The 17,431-nt window shown below is 34.9% G+C and overlaps 1 protein-coding gene across 1 annotated transcript in view; it reads left to right on the top strand.

Annotated features, from left to right (window-relative positions):
- The window catches only part of NAALADL2 (N-acetylated alpha-linked acidic dipeptidase like 2), a gene marked incomplete at its 3' end in the record, with an annotated part of 1,068,176 nt that overhangs the window by 790,760 nt on the left and 259,985 nt on the right, over positions 1–17,431 (top strand). Inside the window, exon 10 of the mRNA XM_079705513.1 lies at positions 13,528–13,674. Coding sequence (XP_079561639.1) covers positions 13,528–13,674 — 147 coding nt within the window. The remainder of the gene's footprint in view (positions 1–13,527; positions 13,675–17,431) is intronic.

Genomic DNA, 17,431 nt, shown 5'->3' with positions numbered 1-17,431 from the left:
TCAATTACTTTCAACTCAAAATAATCCTTATGTCAAAGTAGCATATTTTGGGGTGGCATATTCTGCACCCCCTCACATTCATTCAAGAAATACTTATCAATGTACCAGCCACATTGCACAAGATCTGGGCTCTTACGGAGTATGCATTCTAGCAGGAGTAGCCTGATAATATACAAATTAATGAAGAGGTGAACAAGAAATTATCACATGATAAGAGTACTATGTAGAAAATTAAAACACCAGGATATGATAGAGAGTGAGTGGTTGACTGCCTCATATTGGAGAGTCAAAGAGGTCTTCTGGGAGGAGACAACATTTATAAAACAGAAATGGAGTCACAGATGTAGAAAACAAACTTATGGTTACCCGAGTGGGAGGGGGAAGCGGAGGAGAGATAAATTGGGAGATTGGGATTGACATATACACACTATTATATATAAAATAGATAACTAATAAGTACCTACTGTATAACACAGAGAACTCTATTCAATATTCTGTAATGACCTGTATGGGAAAAACATCTAAAAAAGAGTGGATACATGTATACATAAAACTTATTCACTTTACTGTACACCTGAAATTAACACAACATTGTAAAGCAACTATACTCCAATAAAAATTAAAAAAAAAAATTAAGACCTGAAGGAGCTGGCCAAGAAAAGACCAGGGGGCAAATATTCCATGTGGTGGAATCAAGTAATCCTTAGTGTGTGATGTTAGTGGGTGAGGGAGAGTGCAGTACTAGACGAGAGTGAGGAAGTAGTCAGGAGCCAGATATCAGGTTGGGTTTTCCAAACCAGGCTCAGTGTTTACGTTTTATTTTGAGTGCAATAGGAAGCCTTTGGAAAGTTGAAACTAGGATGGAGTATCATGGTAGGTTTTACATTTTTAGAGATTAGTCTAGCAATATTGTGTTTTCAAAAGCATTTTTCATGCTGCTAGCCTTTATGATGATTATGTTTAATGGCTAGATGATATATGATGAGTCATAATTTAAGTACTTATCTTTTGGGGTATTTAGGTTACTTTAAATATTCATTCCCTACTTATAATATTTAATACATTCAAAAAATAACATTATAGTATAAATAATGACATGGTAAATATCTTTATGTAAATAATTTTCCTCTTCTGTTAGATTGGTTATATGCTATGGGTTCTCAGAAATAAGGTAACTAGATCAAAGAACAGGAATATTTTTTTTAAGCACTTAATATATCCTGCTAAATGACTTTCTAAAAGGCTTGTATTAAATTGTTTACATTGGTGATATAAGAGCACACAATTTATTGCAGGCTTACTGACCCAAATCCTGTTAATTAAATAAGCAAAACCCCCCAAATGATTACATATATTACATATTTAGCATAAGAGAAAAACACTATTACTTAAAGTAAGCAATTAAATAGCAAACACAACTATATAAAATACAACTTAGCTTAAACTTATACAATTTATGTGCTATCAGTTGTTATTTACCTTATGATAAATCTGCTATCTCGGTCTAATTAGAACACACCATGGTGCTTTCAGACTTGGAGAGCAGCCTGAATCTTAGTGATGCACATCCAAGAAGGTCTTTTGCAGATTTTCCTCAGAGCCTGGGGAGCAGCACAATTAGGCTTAAAGCCAGTCACTTTAGGGCTAGGGGTTTTCAAACACTTTCTAACTCTAGCTCCTGTGAGCCAAGACCCTATCTATTGGTGAGTCCTGAAGTTTTTTTTTTTTTTAAACTTATTTTAAGTTATTGTTCAATGTCAGAACAAAGAAATACATTGCTATTTAACTTAATGTATTTGAAACAGAAATCCAAACTTCATTGACAAAGTGATCCTCTTAGTAATTTGTCTATCCACCACAGTGTTCAGTTATCAGAAAAGAAACTTCTGGCTAATAGTGTCTATAGTTGAAAACCCCTACCTCTCTTTCAGATAGCAGTGGGTGCAAATTATTACATTATTTGCTAACCTCTTTTTGCAACTCTTTGTGATTACTTATTAGCATGTGTCTTGTAGACAACCCTGAGAGATGAAAACTAATCATTCTTAATATTATTTGAAAGAGGAGCACCACCTTGCCTAGTTACTCGCGTCATGCTAGGTTTATATATATATCTTCTTTATCCATTCATCTGTCAGTAGACACTTAGGTTGCTTCTGTGTCTTGGCTACTGTAAGTAGTGCTGCTATGAACATTGGGCTCTATGTACTTGTTTCTTGAGCTCTACCTCAGACCGACTGAATTGCACATCTGGGGATAGAGCCCAGCAACCTGTGTTGTAACAAGCCCTCAGGTGATCTCTTGAATGCTACAGTTTGAGAAACACTAAGTTACAAGTAAGGGACAAAAAAAAAGTGAATAGTACAGAAAGACTATAAAAAAATTGGTGTGAGGAACTGGGTGAATGTTGGGACTATATTTGGATCTAAGGAACACTGAGGAAATAGCTGATTTGAGAGAAGATATCAATACTTTTTTTCTTTGTTTTATTTTTTATCAAAATTTTAATTATAGTAAGATAAACTACACATAACATTTACCACCTTAATTATTCTTAAGTGTACAGTTCAGTAGTGTTATGTATATTCACATTGTTGTGCAATGAATCTCCAGAACTTTTTTACCCTGCAAAGCTGAAACTCTATACCCATTAACCCATTCCCCAGCTTCCCCCTCCCCCTAGTCCCTGGCAACCATCATTCTATTTTCTGTCTCTATGAATCTGACTACTCTAGATGTTTGATTGTGTTAATCTGGTTGGGCAGCTATAACAAAACACCATAGACTGAGTGGTTTTTATTTATTTTTAAAATTGTTTTTGTTTGTTTGTTTTTTGGGTTTTGTTTGTTTGTTTGTTTGTTTTTGGCTGCTCAGTGTGCATGGCATGTGGGATCTTAGTTCCCCGACCAGATATTGAACCCATGCCCCCTGCAGTGGAAGCCTGGAGTCTCAACCACTGGACCACCAGGGAAGTCCCATCTGGGTGGTTTAAACAACCAACATTTACTTCTCATAATTCTGGAAGCTGAAAGGTCCAGGGTCAAGGTGCTGGTTCCTGGTGAGAGCTCTCTTCCTATCTTGCAGACAGCCACCTTCTTGCTGTGTCATCACATGGTGGAGAAAGTTCTGGTGTCTCTTTCTATTCTCTTAAGGTCAGCAGCCCTATCAGATTAGGATCCCACCTTTATGACCTCATTTAACCTTTGTCACTTCCTCATGGGCCCTATCTCCAAATACAGTCACATTTGAGGTTAGGGCTTCAACATATGAATTTGGGGGGGGGGGAGACCCAATATAGTCTGTAGCATTCATGTAAGTGGAATCCTACAGTATTTGTCTTTTTGTGACCAGCTTATTTCATTTAGCATAATGTAGAACTTAATCTTTGTTGAGGTAAGTTTGAAGTACCTATTCCACATCCAAGTGAGATGTCATGGTGGCAGATGGCAGGAGGGCATGCTAAATTGTCATCTGTGTGCTTTTTGTGTCTATCTGCAAAATGTCAAATCCAATACAGTCTCATATAAAAGTAGTCTCTATTTCAAAGTGCTTTTAGTTCCAGATGTGGGGAAGAGGGGATTTCCAAAGTGAATTTTGAAAGCTGATGTCTTTGGAATCACAGCATTGGGATTAAAGAATTGAGAATTAAGTGGGGAATTCCCTGGCAGTCCAGTGTTTAGAACTCTGTGCTTTCACACAAAGGAAAATTAAGTTAAAACAAGTGATAGAAGTGTAAGACTTCCTGGTACATACTGACCAAAATAATGGGCCTAGGTCTGGTGCAAAGAAACTTAACATGTGGGGATTGGAATGTGGGTGAGAGTCACGTGTAGTGTCTGAGTATCCTAAGCACAGTGTTCCTTAGACACAACGGTGGCTACAAATCTCTGATGAACTTATTCTAGCAAAACTGTCCCTAAGCTAGCAGTTATTTTGGCCCAGGGCTTTAAGGTTATGCCATGATGCTGTCATCTGTCAGAGTTAGACATAGTAGTGCTGATGGTTTTATTTCCTCTACCTAACTTCTCACTCTCAGCACTTAACTTGCTTGAAATGGTAATATGTGATGGTTTGCCATCCATATCCTTTTGCCCTCCTGCTTGCCAAGTCTGAATTTTTCAGCTTTTTCTCCCTGTGCCCCCCTAAAATTAAATGAATTAACTTCTAAAAAAACCTGAGAGTACCCTCCTGATTTACAACCTTCCCATAACCCTAGTCATAGAGAGGACAGCAAACTTTCTTCTGCTGTCTACTGAATGACGCTAAATATATGCAGAGTAACTCCAATGTTTCCTTCCTTTTGCATGTACCTTTTTTGAAATGTCTGATTTTTCTTTTTTTGAGGAAAGTTACTAAATTTTCATTAAAAATATTTGCAGCCTGAGACAGTTAATGTTGAATTGAAAACCAGTTAGGTTTTTCAGTTAATTTTTTTAATGCCTGGCAGCTGGAATATATCATTAAAATGCTGACCCTGGATTATTTAAAATAGCATTGCCTGTGAGACTAAGAGAAGCTATTTAAGACAAACCTCAAGAAGGCTGGTGGAATAATAGCTGAAGTTATGTTATGTCAGCCAATTCCTCAACATGGAGCAGCACTGTGAAGCCAGAATTTTTATCATTCACTGAGACGTAAAATTTATATCTTGATCCTTTTGGTCATTAAAGGTCCTATAGGAAATGTACCCAGGGGGAATGTGCTTTCAGCCAGTGTGTTGACCAAAGGTCAATTTGGATGTTTCTGCTTTACCTTTCCAATATGCTCATGGTTTCATTTAGATATAATCAGAGTACCATTTTTGGAAGGGCTCTGGGGTTGTCACTCTATATACAGTGTGCATTTCATGAAGAAATAGGTTTAGTAATTGCGATGACCAACAGCAAACCTATTACAGAAGTGCCAAAGTGGCTAAGGGATCTATGGAGTTTTTTTAGCTGGTAAATTGTTTTTGTCACTGTTTTTCTTAAACTGAAAGAATTTTAATTTAGTTGATTAGTCAGCAGTCTACCGGCTCTTTCCGTACAAATTGAGGAACTCCTTCCTTATTTCCTTAGTTAAGCTGGGGGAGCAAGAAGTCATTGAACCAGGGATGTGGGTAGGTGGGGGGGGAGGCAACAGCATAACAATCTAAGTTAGAAATCCCTACCTGTCATTCCATTTGCTATCCTCACATCTCTAGAGGATAGCAAAGCTTTTAGTCTGCAAAATGGGATAATAATACTTGTTTCACCCACCTCACAGTGTTGCAGTATAATATGACGTCTGTTTGTAAATGATAAATCTTTATGTAAATGTCTCCTTGTAGTAAGTGAGGTGGCCCATCTTTGCATATTTTGATAATAATTTGATACTTGTCTAGAAAATATAAACACACACAAACCATGTAAATAAGAGTAGTCCTTAAGGAAATCATGATTACTAAATGAATGGAGTTTTGTTCTTAGTATTCTCCACTGTCTTTTGGCTTTCTATTCCCTCCCAGTATCCTGCTGGTAACTTGGGATGCCTACTTTAGTAACCCCCTACCCCAGCAACGGTCTCATGCCGCTGTATCCATTCCCAAATCCTCTATATGAGAACTTTTTCTTCCCTAATCAACTAAAGGGGCAGTTACGTTTATCTGTCTCCTACCCAATACCACATACATTTTTGATGTTACTAAATTGACCTTCTTATATTACAAGGTTGTCAGCAATACAACTCTAAATACCCCACCTTTCTACTTGTGGACATTTTATAAAATGTTAACATTTCTGAAACTGTAAGATAGCTGTTAGATGGTTTCTTTCTTTCCTACTATTTAAGAAAAACTATTTTTAAATTGCTACTATTCCTTACAATCAAGGGAATCTCAGAATTGGGAACATAGAACTTATAGTTCAGAGGGGATTTGGAACATGTTATTTAGGGGAGAGGGGCAGGTGATTCAGTCACAGATTTAAAGTTTAAAAATAGTAAACAAATAGACAATGAAAAGTCTTTCTCCTAAGCCTGTTTCTCCCACCAGTACCTCTCCCCAGAGGCAAATAGTATTTGCGTATCTAGTTGTCCCTCAGTATCTGCAGGGATTGGTTCCATGACGACTCCCCATCCCCGTCCCATACCAAACTCTGAGGATGTTCAAGTCCCGTATATGAAATGGCATAGTACATCCATAGATATAGAGGGCCAGCTGGATTAGAGCATATACATATACTTTTTTAATGATACTTTTGTTTTTAAACACAAATGACAACATCTTATACAATCTTTTACATTAAAAATGTAAAAATATATCTTAGAGATTGTTTTTCTCCATTTGCAAAAATACCTTCATTGTTTTTTTTTTAGAGACAGCATATTATTCCATTGAATAAATAAAATATCGTTTATTTAACCTTCATAAAATTTGTCCTAATTTTTTTCTTCAGCAATATATGAGGCACTGGAATTCCCACATCCTTTACAATGCAATCTACAATAAAAGTTGCCAAAGTTTTTTGTAAAGTAAATATAAAAGACACTTTATATGTCTTTTATGTATAAAAAAACGTTTATTTTTTTTTTCTGTGAAATGTCAGTTCATATTCATTGACTCTTTTCCCCCAGGCTTTTGATTGTTCTTGTTTATGTTAATTTTTGTCAAGCAGAAAAGTCATAATTTTATGTAGATGGACTAATCAACCTTTTTTCTTCTGAGTTTGTCTTTTGTACTCTAAGTTTATTAAAATTATCTTCTACTGTTTCCTCCATACTTTTATGATTTAGAGTTTTACACTTAAAAGTAGGGTTCATCTGGAATGTGGTATAAGATAGCATATAGTGGATACTATTTTATTAGTTGAGATTTTTATTTAAACCCAACAGAGTTGTTGAAATGTGAATACTTTTATAGTTCTAAAATAACACACCAGCTTTTTTTGTTACACAAAGCCTTAAGTGGAGAGAAATAGAAAAGAAATAGGTCTTCTGCCATCATGTGCCTCTTGGTCAGGGAGCTGAAGTTGGTCAGGGAAGTGGAAGGAGAAAAGAAAGAGAGTTTGGGGTGGGGGAGGATATAAGTTAGAAGTTACAGTAAAAACAAGGGCAAATGTCTTTATTCTTCTCCATTTGCACCTTTACAGAGTGATCCTTAAAGCATTCATTAGTTCATAAATATATTTTAAATACAGTTTGAATTATTTCACATATAAAGTTATATTTTTCTACATTCAATAGCAAGATTACAGTTTTAAAAATTAACAGAATGAAATGAGAATTAGTGTGTTTTTCAGTTTGCCAATTCTACTTGTATATACCAGAGGAATAACAATTCTTCACTGTTTAAGGCTGAGAATACTTTGTTAACACCCTGTGAGTTGGTTGTTAAAACTTTGCAGAAACCTTGAGATACTGGAGATTTTAGAAGTCCCATTTTATGGGTTGAAAATTGCCACTTTAAGATAAAAACTTTTTTTTCCCCTACTCAATTTAATCTTTTAAAAAGGCATTGCAAGATATTTATTGATTTTTCAAAATATTTTTACCATTTTGAAAGTGTATTTTATGTATAAGGAACTCAATATCAGATGCTGGTGTTAAGGATAAATTAAGTTTCTAGTTTAAAATATTAAAGAAAATTGGTAGACATAACTTCCTCTTTCCTCTCAAAGATTGTTAGAGGAGATCTGCCATTCATTATTAAGAATTACATACTAGATAGCAACTTGACATACTGGCATAAAAATACAAACTAAGTAAATGAAGAATACATAATACAAGCACTGAAGAGATGCCACAGATATACAGTTTGTTACAACCATATCCAGTAATTTAATATGACTTAAAAACAAAACAAAACTAGAATCCCAGGAAGAACACATTTAAGATTAGTATGTTCACATGCATTAATGTGGTCTGTATGCTGCATATATAAGCATGGTAGAGAGGAAAAAGCATTGCATTTGGAGTGAAAAGAACTGGGATCAAATCCTTGTTGTATTGATTTGAGGCCTCAGTTTTCTAATTTGTAAAATAAAACTGTTTTGCAAGGAGAGATCGCCCCTGTGGAACTCTTTGACAGGCTGGTTAACCCTATATAGACTCATTCTTAGAAATAGTGTTTTTAAATGCTTAAATTAAAATACACAGGATGACAAAAGAAACCAATTATATCAAAGTGCAATTAGCTAAATATGAAAGCACACAAATTTGCATTTTAGTAATATATAAACTTAAAAAAATTAAACACATTAAATACCAAAATCCAGCAATGTATCTCATAACTTTCTTCTTTTCAAATTAGTGGTGAGTTTATCCAACAACTGAAATGTGATATGAAAATATCTCATTTCATTAGGTCACAAAGTTACAGATAATGCTAATACTATTGGGTTTATGGTCTCTTCACATTTGAATGAAAGGTTAAATTTCAGTTGGAATTGAATAAAGTAAAAATGCTTTTTTTTTGGTCCACCAGGTTCACAGATCTCTTAAATTTTTTATGTGGAGCTCAGGTTAATCACCTTGGGGCTTTGGGATTTTTAGGTTCTTTGTAGTTTCAAAATGTAGTAATTTCTCTATGATTCCTCACCTGTTTACATGTTCACATTGCCTGGGATCATGTTTATAAATTCTGAAAATTAAAAATGTAACAAAATTGTGTGAAACTACATCCAGTTGATCAAACAACCACCAAAAACCTCTACCATTAAACTCTACCATTAAAGTTTAATTTTTCACTAGTTCTGATTAAAATTTATTATTCGAATAGGTGATCTATCATCTAAGAGTGTCCACATTAGTTAGAGTTCTCCAGGGTCCCAAGATCTGCATTTGGCCAGCTAGAGACCCAGGAGAGCTGCTGGTATAAGTTCCAGCCCAAATGCCAGCAGGCTTGAGACCCATGAAGAACTGAAGTTTCAGCCGAATACCAAGAAGGAAAAGACCCATGTCCCAGCTCAAGGCAGTCAGGGAGGAGGAGTTCTCCCTTACTGGTGGGAAAGTCTGCCCTTTGTTCTATTTAAACCTTAAATTGATTGAATTAAGGCCCATCCACATTAGGGAGGGCAATCTGCTTTAGCCAGTCTACCAATTCAAATAAAAATCTCATCCAAAAACATGCTCACAGATACACCCAGAATAATACTGAGTAAATATATGGGCACCTTGTGGCCTAGACAAGTTGACACATAAAATTAACCATCCCAGTGCCTATAATAAGAAATCATTTTCTAAATACCATAGGCATCATTATCACAATGTGAACATTATTACACTGGGAACATCTGGAAGCTAAGTTGTTTCTACACAACTGAAGTTACAAAATAATACTGAAATGAAGATAAAGTGACTTAATCTTATTATAATATGTAGAATGTGGTACTTTCATTTTGAATGTTATGCTTTTCTTGCTGTTTGAATAAGTAATCACCTTAGATTTCTTATGTATGTAGAGTGAATATGTAAGAAAGGAAAGCAGAATGTGGGAGAAATAAAATGTTTGAATTATTAAACAGATTTTTAAATACTTTAGAAACCTGTCAATGTGTCTTGGTATTGCTATTCAATTAATACAAATGTTGACTTAATGTCTTTATATTTCACTTTTGTAATAAGTTATTATGAGGTTTTGCCTTTCAGCTTAAAAGTATACTTGCAAAGAGCATACCCCTTTAGGACTGAGATAGTGATTTCATTTCAGGTCTTCAACAGACTAGTGGTAGGAGATTAAACAAGTGACATAATCATGGTCTTTGCCTGAACTTGCTTATTTTATAAACTGGAATAAAAATGTTTGTTATCAAACATTAATTGTGGAACATTTTGAACTCCTTGGATGAAATACTTAATTTGAATTTACTCAGCCTTGCAAATAAATTCTAAAAATTGATTGACCTGCACAAATTTGTTATCAACCTTCTCTCCCCCATGGTGGCTAACTTCTAGAAAAATGAAGGAAATAACTTTTCTTTCTACTTCCGTTTCAGATATTAGTGTTTCAGAGGTTGAGTAGATAAGTATCTATTACCTGATGTGGATCCATTACAATCCACTGCAGTGCTGTGAGGAAAAACAAGTCACATTAAGATAGAAAGCAGATTTAGGATCAGTTCAGGTCTGTAAATCTGGCCTAGATTTTAAAGTAGTGAATAACAAAAAAGATTTCGAGGATAGGGTTTGTGTGCCAGGAATGTTCTCCTCTTAAGGAAGATCCCCAAATGAAATAACTTGGGGGAAAAAATCAATCTGAAAATTGGGTTCTTTTTTAATCCTATTTTACTCTGAAACTAGTTAGGAACAAAAGGACAAAATAAACATAGGCTTGAGGGTCCTGTAGTTCTGCCCCTCATCACTGATTAAATCACAGGAGACTAGACGGTAGAAAACAAGGTGGTGGGAGAGACAGAGAGAGACACAGAGAGGAGAAATGTTGTGGGCTGGCAAGAGAAGTCCTCTACAAGACTTTACAGGGAAACTCAGTAGGTAAGGAACAAGCCCCAGAAAGGCTCCTTAGGGAACTCTGTGTCACCCCTGATCCTCCAATCTTGGATTGACTTTCTTGAAGCTTTTACTCTTCATTTGAGCTTAACCCTGACAAGAAACTCAATATCCCAGTGTCCCAAGCTGTAGAGTCGAGTTACACCTTGGGCCATGCAACCCTATTGTTCTGTACCCTGTTTTCCCTCTGTAAATAGTCTATGTTAGCATCATAGATGTGGTTTAAGAGATCTTAACCGTCAAAATATAATTTTAAAGCAATTCTAGGTAATGCTCAGCCTGTTGCCATCTTAGAGTTGGTTTACAAAGGAGTTTAAGTATGACGGAGGTGGCAATACAAACCTTTAGGGAAAAGATAGACTTTTCAATAAATGGATAAAGTAAAGCAAGCCAGAGTAGGGGAAAGGATGCAGAAGTATTTTAAGAAATGTGATTCTGAAGGCTGGATGTTACCCTTTTGATTTGCCTGGAAAATGGAATGCAATGAAAATATTAAATCTATGCAATGGGATTAGTCATGGAAAGAACAGAGAGACTAGAGAATCTGTACTGCCCCTGGAAAGAATGCCTGGGGCCCGTAAAAGACTGAGGCAAAACAAGAATTTTGCTTTGTGTAACTGTTAGATCAAACAAAGAATGTAAGTATTGATTGGAGTGGGTCAATTTCTGCCATTTTAATTATTTGCACATATGGGAAATTAATACTTTTTGTCAGAGGGAAGCTATTATATAAAAATGATGACTGAGTAAAAGTGATATCAAGGGCTTCCCTGGTGGCGCAGTGGTTGAGAGTCTGCCTACCGATGCAGGGGACACAGGTTCATGCCCCAGTCCGGGAAGATCCCACATGCCACGGAGCGGCTAGGCCCATGAGCCATGGTTGCTGAGCCTGCACATCCGGAGCCTGTGCTCCGCAACGGGAGAGACCACAACAGTGAGAGGCCCACGTACCACAGAAAAAAAGAAAAAAGTGATATCAAAATTTAAAACCACAATTATTTTTAAAAATTTAATTAATTTTTTTTCAGACAACTCATGGAATTTAGAGTTGTCAATTTTTGATCCATGGCATTCCTCTGTTGAGAAAAATTTTCTATCTAAGGAACATGGCTGATATTTAGAGTGGATGTAAGAATTGTGTATATGAAATGAAATTAAAACCAAATCAATATTTTCATTGATGATGAGTAGGGTACATATGCTATCTCAAAAAGACATAGATGTTGCTGCAGTAAAGGGGAAGTAGACCACTTAGGCAAAAATTTAAAATTTATTTTATAAGCATCTGAGAAAAGACTAGATTCCACCAAAGCCACATTAATAACATACAAGAATGCAACAGCCTAGGTTTCACAAATTCAAATGCCTCCAGCCACCATTTAGTACATTTGAATGAGTGAGACAGGCTGAGCATGAGACACTAGTGAGGGGACACTGGTGAATGTCTTGCCTGCTCAGTGCAATCAAATTCAACTAGAAAAAAGTTTATTCTGGCTCAACAAATACCTTCAAAGTTACCAGTTTTCAAAACTGATTTCAACTGGATCTCTCAAAAATACTTGGGACTTCTTACACAATGTAGTCTCTTTGCCTTTTGTGATCTAGCGCTTAAGGGTAGCTCTTCTTTGGAATAATCAAGACCCTCCCCAAACTATCCCAGTTGATGTACAACCTCCAGGAGTCTTTGCCCCAGGAGTATATGAGGGAGTGAAAGAGGATTAACTGTCTTTTCAGAAAATTAGGCTTTCAAAAGAAGAAAATTTCTGGGGGTCACCATAAAAAGCATTAGGTTTCTGGTTAGACTGTGTGCTAGAACACTCTTTTTACTTCCTATTTCCAAAGTGCTTAATTACCCAAGATATTTGCAAATAACATGAAGCTGAAACCATGCCTAGTTTATAAACACTTACACAGACTTTCCATTTTAATTGATTTTAAATTTGTTGCAGATATCTTTCTGTTAGGACCTCAAAAAAATGGATAGGTAATGAAACATTATTATATGTTTGAAAGATCTAGCACTGTAGTTGAAAAAAGTTAGGAAAACTCACTTTCTGAATATTAAAATTCATATTTCCAAATCTTTTGATGGATTATATTTAAAAGTGTTTTTGAAATTACATCATGCCAAAGAAGCATGGGAAGGGGTTGAAGAGTCAATGTCTTGATTCAATGGCAAACACACATTGAATACATATGTTTTGCCCAATTTTGGATGTGATGTTCTTGCACTATTGTCTCATTTCCCTCATGATTCCTGCCGAGGAGACTGGCATTCTTCCACATTTCATACTTGAGACAACAGCATCACAGAAAGATTCTAGGTTTTTTGAAATTTTACTAATGAAGACATTTTAAATCAATAATAGTTATAGGAACAGTTATTTTACTGGTTATAATTGTTTAATCATGCTTTGATTTATTTTTGTAAAGCTACTGCCATTTGTTTTGCATGCTAGACAACTCTTAGTTTAAGAAATAATAGTCTATCACCGTTTATTTCCCTAGAGGTTGAACTTAGCTTTGTGGTTCTCCTTGACCCATGGTGTTTAGCATATACTCTTAACATATGTGGGGATATGCTTTGACAAGGGAATTGAGAAATTTTTTTCTGTGGTTGTCCAAAAAACATTTTTAGAATAGAATTATATCTTACCAAGCTGTCCTTTAAATTTGTGGGAAAACTTTTAAAAAAGACAAAACTAAACCTTTTTAGGGACTCACCATTCTCTTTTAACGAGTCATTACAGATCATAATAAATCTATGATAAAAATGCGTTTTAAGCAACAATAACAAGCAAAGCTTGATTTAGTCCAGTGCTAGTCACTCTTCAGTGAGTATGAGCACAGTAGAGGAATGTTTTTACACAGATTTCTGGACTCCATCCCCAAAGTTTCCCATTTGGGAGGACATGGGTGGAGACTAAGCATTTACATTTCATGTTTCGAATAAGTTCCTTGGTGCCATTGATACTGCTGAACTGTGGACCACGTTTTGAGTAGCATTGATTTAGGGATAACCTAAGAAGCATAGTGTGTGCTAACAAGTTAAATTATGTTTTTCAGAAAAATAATTTCAACTGTTCCAGAAGAGGTCAGTGCCCAGAAACAAATATCAGTTCTGTACAGATGCAAGATGATGCCGATTACTTCATCAACCATCTTGGAGTTCCCACCGTGAGGTTTACTTATGAGGACATCAAAGCATTAGAGGTGAGTGTTTCCAAAAATGCAAAACACTCACAATATATATAGCAGACATGCAGAATTTTATTTTATCCTGGCTTTTTGTCTTTCTTACCCAATAGGTAACTATAAGAAGCTGCTTCATTTAGAAAGTTATTCTTGTTGTTCAGAGGCTTTGTAAGAATATTTGAAAACATCAGCTCTTTTAAATAGTGTTGAATTCAATTTTAAAAGATTTATACTGTCACTCACATTTTCAGTGTGCTTCACAGCAAGAAATGTGCAGTTGTTGGATTAACATCAAAACATAATTGTAATCTTCAGAATTCACAGAAACAGATGACATGTGCAATAGATTCTCCTCTCCTTGCCCAAGGGAAAGTGCATTTCATGTACTGTATGTTAATGAGAGTCTTGTGGATTAGCTTCCCAAAGTTTGTCAATAGTTTGCTTGACTAAAAAGATGCTACTTTTTTTGTGTGTGAGGATACACAGTTTTTTCCCAAAGAATATCACAGAGAACTGATTCACCTTAAGCATGTTCATTCTTCTGTTGGACATTAAACCTTTTAATCTTTCTCAGAGTTATGTCACAGGAAACTGTTTCTCTGTAGATCCAAACCTGCTGAAAGACTTTTCCTTCTTTTACAAATTGTGCATGCATTATTGGGAGCTATTTGAAAGCCTCTGGGGTGGCCTTCTTGATGTAACTATTTCATTAACAAAATAGTGTCTGGAAAATAGACTAAAGCCTTCTTTGTTTTTCAAATTATAGACATTCTTGGAAAGTTGTGTTTAAATTATATTTTTATCAACGTCAGATATGCAATATCTTAATATCTGATAGCTTTTAGCAAAAGTGACCTTTAGTTTTCTCTGCAGCCCTCTACCCTCACCCCTTACTCCCTCAGTAGACACAAATGATCACTAACAACTTAAATTCACAGATGGAGAAACTCTGGGTGACTCCTACTGTAATGAGATGAATTCTTGGGTAATGCAAAAGTAATCACTGTGATTTATCTATTTTTTTTAAATTGAATTTTCATATGCTATTACTGTTTGAAAATGGGGTACATGTATAGAGGTATCTTTTCTCTTACCAAGACCACTACATATAATGAAACTGAGGTATTAAGAAATTAACTCACTTTTAATTTTCCTGCTTGATATCTTCTAACATCTTTTTATCGTCCCCCCCCATCCCAGCCCATCCAGCTCCTGTCATGTTAACACATTGAATGAAAGCTTTTATCCAATACATGTTTAATTCATTTTGGTTGAGTTTAAGCCAAGAATTTAGAGAGGCAATATAGTATAGCCTTAGGTATGGGACTAGACTTGACTCTGAACTCAAGTACTAGACAAATGATTTAACTTCTTTCATAATTGTTTTATAGATGAGGGGAACTTGGTATACTTATGGAATCTAGAGAGCCATGGTAAGGATTAAATGAGATTATACATGTAAAGGGCTTGGCTAACATTAAACATATAACAAGGCCTCCAGCAACTATAGCTATCATCATAATTATTATTATCTGATTTACATATTAGGGAGAATTTCTAAACTTTTTCAATAAGAAGACATTAGTGGGAGGGAGAAGCTTGTTAATCGTTAAGAAAAACAAACTTCTAAGGCTGATGGGGTGGGATTTGATGAGGATCAGCTGGAAGATCTGAGGTGTTAATGGGAGAAAATTTGGAAACAGGTCCCAGTGATTTTCTCAGAAGGTACTATTATAATGTGAAACTCCTCAGGCTAAAGTTTATTCACTAGAACTGGCTTCGTCTGAAGAAGCTAATCAGTTTTTCAAATTATACACAGAATGTCTAAATCCCATCATCAAAATAATTTTCATTTTCTACTGTATTTGTCTCCAAAAAAGCAATTAAAAGAGAATCTTCTATGCTTTATAACTAATGACCTTGTTTATAGTGATTTAGTGTGGAAAATTTTTTTAATGGATTTGTCCCTTACAAAACATGAATGCTTGAGATAAGATAATTTTGTATGGTAAATTCTCCAAAGAACGGATAATGACTTTTGCTTTCTGTGTTAACCTATAATAGATATCTGTATACAGTTATTAAGAGGAATTATAAACACTGAAAGGCTTTACCCATAATATAAAGGATATTTATCCTATGTCAATTAGTAAAAGCCGGTAAGGAAGTTAGAGCCTTTCCCATGCAATTAAATTTAAAATATATATTATATTTATGTATTGCATAATATACTATATGTATAGTATGTAATATCTACCACTTATTGAGTGCTTGCTTTGCTAAAATTTTTATATTAGCAAATATTTTATACTACCTCATCTCATTCAATATTTGTGATATCCCTATGAGTCACCTTTTATTATTAACACTTTTTTTTTTTCTGAGGATGAAATGGAGCTTAAAATCAAGTAGCTGATCCAAGGTCATAAAGCTAATAAATGGCCAAGATAGAAGTTGACCTTAGATCTCTTTAACAGTAAGCCCATGTTCTCAACTATTACACTAAAGGTTGTAAATTGGAAGCCCAAGGGCCAGATCCAGTCCACAAATACCTTTTGTTTGTTCTGCTCTTTATTGAAAACTTGAATTTTTGGAAGAAATGGATTCCTTTTTTCCATGGAAAAAACTGGCTAAATTGTGCATTATGATTACAATATTAAGAAGAATATTTCTTCAATATCTCTTTCTATCAAATATTGGGAAATGAATGATTGAACAACCTAAAGGGCCACATGTTTCACCAGACTTGTATCACCTCTATTACATGTTTGGCCCCTGTAGGAAGTGAGTTCATTATCTTTGCACTAATTTTGAGTAAAAAAGTTAAAGTCGATAATTTTGTAGTCCTTTCACTTTAAAAATTGTATATGCATTCTAAGTGTGCTAATTTATACTAATATTTTTGAAGAAACTATCCATTTAAAATTTATTTAGATGATTATAATGCAAGCCTTAGAATTTCTGACAGTTTTTTTAATCCAGCAAGATTGATTATAAATCTTTTACACTCAATTTCAACAAGTAAATAATGATAATAAGAGAAAAATTACCTTTAGGAAAGTAGACTAGTGCCATAAACACCACTTTTTATGGACATATTGGACATTATTAGTTCTAAAATTATTTTTTGATGAAATATGACATTTTATAATATCCATTCCCAATATTTCATACTATCCACATTCCCACCAGCAATTTCTCCCTGTAGTTTCTCTGGATGCCTGTATATTGCATAGATTCCTTGAGGCACCTTTCATCTTTAGCTTTTTTGGCATCTATACTCTAATTTTCCAATAATTAAATTTCACAAATGCAAAGAAATCTATGAGTTTGCCGAATGTTAGAATTATTCCTTCTCATAAGATATTGCCTTGTTAATTGAAACGTCTTTAGTTGTAAACTTCATTTAAATAAGGTTTTCAATTTGTAAACATTGTTGCACCTGTTAGGAGAAGCATTCTGCGCAGATTAAATACAATACAGAGATTGCTGAAAAGGAAATGAAAAGACAGATGCTTTCTGATTAAGAGTGCAATATTTATGACAAGCTGGTGGTCCAATGCACATTTCTTCTGTCACTTAACAGCTGTTTCATACAATTTTTGTTCCAGATCAGTATATTTACTCTATATAGGGCATGTCAGAGGGCCTGGCTTTCTTAGTATGCCAAAAGATCAATCCTTGCCCTAGTAAGCTTTATATTACAGTTTGAAGCTCTGATTCTTCACTCTGTTTAACCTTATATTTTTTGTTCTTCTGCTTTAAAAATTCCTTT

This window comes from Hyperoodon ampullatus, assembly GCF_949752795.1.
Source record: "Hyperoodon ampullatus genome assembly, chromosome: 5".
Lineage (NCBI taxonomy): Eukaryota > Metazoa > Chordata > Mammalia > Artiodactyla > Ziphiidae > Hyperoodon > Hyperoodon ampullatus.
This window is presented reverse-complemented; position numbering and strand designations above follow the sequence as displayed.